Consider the following 5,758-nt stretch of genomic DNA (forward strand, 5'->3'; position numbering starts at 1 on the left):
TGATGACACTGCTGGACAAAGCGTCTTAAAATTATGAAGTTTAAAGGAAGCCTCCCACGCAGGCGTTTTTAGGGGAGTTCGTATTTCGTCCCTGGGGAGGGACGAAATACGAGCTCCCCTGCACCGACGCCTTTGACAACGAAACGCATCTCCAAGCAAGCGAGACTCAACGCTACTAAGAGCGTTCTTGTTTCACTGAGAATGCTATGACAACTCCAGAAAAATTCAAATATTTAATATGTAATCATGTTTTTGAACGATTTAGTCCCTAGCAACATAAGCTTTCTTTGTTTTTTACATGCATCTGAGTAAACGAAACCAACCTTTTTGTTTAAATCTCCCAGCTGCATCATGCGGGCACGGTAAAACAAACCGAAAACACTCATACATACAAATAAGTTTTTTCAGAAGCTTATTATTTGAGGAAAAACAAGTAGTTACTGTATATTTTACTCATACTTGTCCACATTTTCACCTAATGGTTAACCCTTTCAGCCCTAATATACTTAAATATTCTCCAGACTGATGTCAATATATTTTCTTATATAATTAATAATGGTAACGGGACAGAGTGGAGTCCATGCACTTCGGTCTCTAATCATACGAGTGATAAACAAAGTCCGATTTTAATCGCGAGTATGATTAGTATAGGTAATAGCATGATTTGTATCGATATTTGGCATAAATATCACGGGGGATATTTCGAAATTGTAATACATAAATTTGAGAAAATTTTGAAATATCACAAGTGGTATTTATGGCAAATATCGCGTACAAATCATGCTATTATTTGTTTATACTACTACCCACAAAAGGTTTGTAATTTTCACATGTAGGTATTTCAAATTAAGCTGAAATACCACTGCTCTAAGCCAGTCAAGTATAAGTGCTGAAATCAGGACAGTTGATAGCCAATCAGATTTGAGGATTTTGTTATAGTTATTATTAACGAGAGAATTTGATGAAAGATCAAAACATTTCCCCGTGATTATTATTAAGAACTCCCAAGACTTTTCCCCTTGATAATGTATTGTGTTTGTTGGGAGAAGATTTATGTTGGTCAATCTAGGGAGTTAAAGGGTTAATACGATAATAGCTAATAAAACAACAACAAAAAAAGAGCTTAAGACGTCTGATCGCGGTGGAGTCGACTACCGAGACGAACGGTACATAAACTATACGACAAATAATATTTTATTATATGTTTGGTCGTAACGAAGACTGTTTTTACATCACCAGCAAACAAAGAAGGTAATGTTTTATTTTTTCAATTAAGAAATGCATTTAAAAGGATAAAGTTTTCTTTGCCAAGTTTTTTGTGTTTGCGCAAATGCCGCTTAATTTCCATGGTAGCTTTCAACCGCGTAAGGAATTATCCGAAACTAAATTAATATCCTTTGTTTTATTTTCACCGGCTTTCATAAGAGGGGTCATTTACCATGACATTAATGCTTTTGAAATGTCTTTCCTCCTGATGTACACGTTAAGATCTAGATTTCTCTTGCTTTTGTTCCTTCTTTTGGGAATATCGAACATTTTGATAATAATTAATTATCAATATGGCACGAAATCCAGCAAATATTTTGTTGATAGCAAGGATCAAAACCAGGAGCGTCTGCCCGTTAATTGGAAAGGATTGCAAATCGAAATTGACACAACTTTCCAGAAATTTAAAGAGATTAGAAAAAGGGAGGGAAAAGCTTTTAAACAAGCTGCACTGTACGGAAAGAAATTGACCCTTAAAGTCAACATAAGTGATAAACATGGACAAGTAAACTCGACTTCTTCTTCGCCTGATTGTAATCCGGCTCCATTTCTTTTAATACAAATCCATTCCAGTCCGGCAAACGTCATGGAAAGACAAGCCATTCGAATGTCCTGGGGACGACCGGAAAACAGGATCAACAAAGCTAATGGTTGGAAGCAAGTCGGCATGTCTGGGTAAGAAATTAATTTCATAGAACCTGCAGTGACATTTTTGTTGAATTAACCGATCGGTTGTTTATGTTGTAGACACTTGAATACAACTGGAGGGTCCCCACTCGTTAAGTAGCAGGAGCAGCCTGTATATACGAGCATATGTTCCTTGACGAGCATATGCTTTGAACACGTTTCGACAATGTTTTCTCTTTTTGCACTGGAGATTAGCCAATGTATACTCTAGAGAAAAAAAGTAACTGCTCATTTAAATAAAGAGAAAAAAATTGATAGGTAACTTCACTCGTTTGACAGAAATCTACCTCTCTGAGGAGATCCAGCCTTAAGGCAAAGGCCGCCATGTTTTAATGTGCGTCCTATATATGCGTATGGATGTGCAATACAATACCAAGCAATACACTAAGTAACAGTCACAGAGCATTTTCCTTTCTAGAGTAGAGATTTTCTCTGATCATTAAAAAACTTAAACAAAGGGATTTATAGTTATAGTGAAGTGAAATGGTTAGATCAGTCTAATACTAAAAGTACTCTTATTTCGAGAACGCAACAACAAAATTTTAAGAGTGGTCCATATGGCATATTTGATATTGAAAGCAGGGCTTGCCGGAAAATCTCAGCAACAACTGATAATACGACCGGCTCGAAAACGAATCAGAAACATTAAGGCCAGTTACATAATACCACACAAAAGCGTGCGGCGGATTTGATCACATTTAGTTGTCAGTTTTACAATTAACATGATGCAAAGCGACTCGCTCTGCATATTCACAAACATCAAGAGAAGTACAATTCTCTCAACTTAAACGCTTCTTCAGTAAAACTTCATAACCTTACAAGTCATAAGATATTATGCAACAGCTTTCACCAGGTGTCTACTGTTCAAGATTTTAATCCACTCAGAAAGAAATCATTTCCCTGCAACAAAAAAAATCATTCAACTCTTTCTAAGAGTCAGACAACTTTAGGGATCGCCCTGTGTTTCCGTCTTAGAGAGATGTCCATCTTATAGAGAGTCAACTCTCCGTTTTATAGAGATTCAAGTAAAGGGAAAAAAGAAAGACAAGAACCAACACTAAGTCTCCTTTTTAGGGAGGTGTCTGTCTGATAAAGGTGTCAGTCAAGAAAGAGTTGACGATAGTCGCTTTTCTTTGGTGTGTTTCAACTCCAGTGAGCAGAGCTGAACATCAAGATGAAGTCACTTTTGATATAAAGAGACTTACCTATCCTTGAAAGTTACGTGAGATATCAAAAAACAAGTGAAAGATTATTTGATATATTTCCCTGAAAAAGGCCGAGTATTTCATTGACGTAATCGTATGGTTCTTTTTGGATTTAAGGTTGTGGAAAACGGTGTTCCTCGTAGGCGAGACGAAAAACCCCAGGCTAGACAAATTGCTCCGGCAAGAGGCCAAGATCCACAATGATATGGTATTTGGAGATTTTATAGATTCCTACAGAAACCTGACAAAGAAGATGGCATTGGGGATTGAATGGGCAGCCAAGCGCTGCCAGGCTCAGTATGTAATGAAAGCAGATGAAGACTCCTTTATTAACGTATTTCAACTGACCCAGTTTCTCATGGAAAGCAAGCAAACCACACCTCTGTATATGGGTGCCGCTTTTCTAGATAGGAGGCCTTTCCGTGAGCCAGACGATCCTTGGTACGTGTCAGAAGAGGAATACCCTGATTCCAAGTATCCGCCCTATGCATCTGGACCAGGCTATGTTTATAGTGGTAGCCTTTTGACAAAGTTGTTCAGGGCTTTAAAAACCGTGCGATTATTTCCCAGCGAAGATGCATGCTTTGGATACCTAATGCAACATATCAAAGTTAACCTGACGGATAACGAAAGGTTTACGCCATTTACGATGGGAAACGCTGTTTACTCGGAGAACGACGGATTTAGCTTGTGCAAATTTAATGGTGCTCTAGTCATTCACCGCATTTCTGGGAAATTGCAAATTCAAACGCATTTTAACGTCCTGGTCTTAAAACACGTTCCAACCATATGCGAACACATTCACAATGGGATAGGCTATACAGAATATATGTGGAGCACAAATTTGTTTTCCTTTCCAGGCGTCTCTGATGATAAAGACGACGAGGACTAGAAAACTGAGAACACATTAAACTTTGCTGTGACGGTGGGTCTTCGGTCAACATTCGCTGGTAACAGTGCACTGTTACTCTCTCATAGATTTTTGCAATGTTGCCCGCTCAGAGATTTTGGCGGGAAACAGTTTCATCGTTAGATGTCATGTGACCTCGAAGTAACTAATGAGAGCGCGCGCTGTTGGGAAAAAAATTCCAGCTATATAACAATTTAACTAATTAAATTTTAGTACTTTATTTGTTTCCTATTTCCTGGTGAAAGAATGAAAAAGTTCTCCATTAGTTCTCCGTAGTTCAAGTGGATAGAGCGCCCGCCCGGTGTTTGGGAGATCATAGGTTCGAATCCTGTCGGGGACTCAGATTTTTTCGTTTGTCACGCTCGTGACCTGCTGATCATTTCAATTTCACATTTGTTTCCTATTTTCACACAGCTGTAAATAAGGGCATCCAATGAGGCAAAACACGGTTGGGATAACAATTTAAAAGCATGATTTCATAAAAAAATAATTGAGATAAACATGTTTTAGCCTGTTTATCTTGATTAAAATCAATTAAAATCAAGAGTAACAACATAAGCCTTAAATTTTGACGGAAAATAGGGCATTTCCATATAAATTAAAGCCTCGTTTTCAAGGCGAGTCCTGTCTCCCGTCTTTCATATGAAAATAAGTATTATATTAGTTAGCATTGTTATCAATAAAATTAAGTCCCGGGGCTTATATTTTTCAAAGGCCCTTTTTGAAGGGCTTGTTTTTAGAGGGACGTATATTCGGAGTGGGCTTATCTACGGAGGAAAATTTGCGTTTCAAAATTGATTGGGCTAGCCTTATAGTTGGAAGTAAATTTACCGTTTTGGCTTTGTTTTACTTTGTATTTGAGGGCAATTTTCCAAGTACAAGCCCCCGGGGGGCTTATATTGGGAGGGGCGATTTGACGAAGGGTTTTTTTGCGTTACCGGTTTGGGGGGCTTATATTTGGAGGGGCTTATACATGGAGGGGCTTATTTTCGGAATTTTACGGTAATTTGCATATGAATGCTTGCGCACAAGGTTTCGCTTTAATAAAGAGATTTGGAGTAACTCAAAAATCAGCTACTTCACAGGTGAAGATACAAACTTGCCCTAGCAAATGAGGCCACTTTATACCTTTTGTTGCAGTTATTCAAGGGAATACAGTGTATTTCAATAAATAGTAACTTTTCACAAGCATTAGCATTTTAATAGGCGAATCTTTGCTTACATTTTTTCCCTTGTTAACATAAGCTTATAATTATCTAATGAAGCTTATAAAATAAAATCTCTGAATATTGAAAGAGCATAACAATTTCAGTAAGAAGTTTACAATGTTCATCGGCAACTTCTTTTTTTATAAATTTGCATCGAGTTTCATCAAGAATCCAAACCAATAAACTTAGCTCATTTGTTAGTCCTTGTCGGAATTAAAAAGAAAGTAATAACCAGAAAAAGGATTGAAAGGAAGGCCTACCATTTTAGGTAAGATATGACGTTCTTTTCTTTCCTTTTTCTCTATGTTTATTTATGACTGCCAAAAGATAAGAAAATTTACTGAAGGGGTCAGAGCCGGTAAATAGGCCAGTTTACAGTTGTGTGCTTAGTGTCCTAGTCTTTGAAGAAGAACGACCAATGTAAGGATAGAAGAAATATTTCTTTGAACTGGTCCTTCCTTAGCCCTTACTTCTAGAGCCTG

General features: G+C 37.5%; 1 protein-coding gene across 1 annotated transcript; it reads left to right on the forward strand.

The window, feature by feature from the left end:
- Positions 1-1,459: 1,459 nt before the first annotated feature.
- Positions 1,460-4,125, forward strand: LOC140948176 (beta-1,3-galactosyltransferase 5-like). Its single transcript, XM_073397397.1, has 2 exons — positions 1,460-1,941; positions 3,276-4,125. The coding sequence occupies exons 1-2, from the start codon at positions 1,460-1,462 to the stop codon at positions 4,048-4,050; spliced, it is 1,257 nt and encodes a 418-aa protein (XP_073253498.1). The 3' UTR covers positions 4,051-4,125.
- Positions 4,126-5,758: the final 1,633 nt, after the last annotated feature.

This window comes from Porites lutea, chromosome 9 (assembly GCF_958299795.1).
Source record: "Porites lutea chromosome 9, jaPorLute2.1, whole genome shotgun sequence".
Lineage (NCBI taxonomy): Eukaryota > Metazoa > Cnidaria > Anthozoa > Scleractinia > Poritidae > Porites > Porites lutea.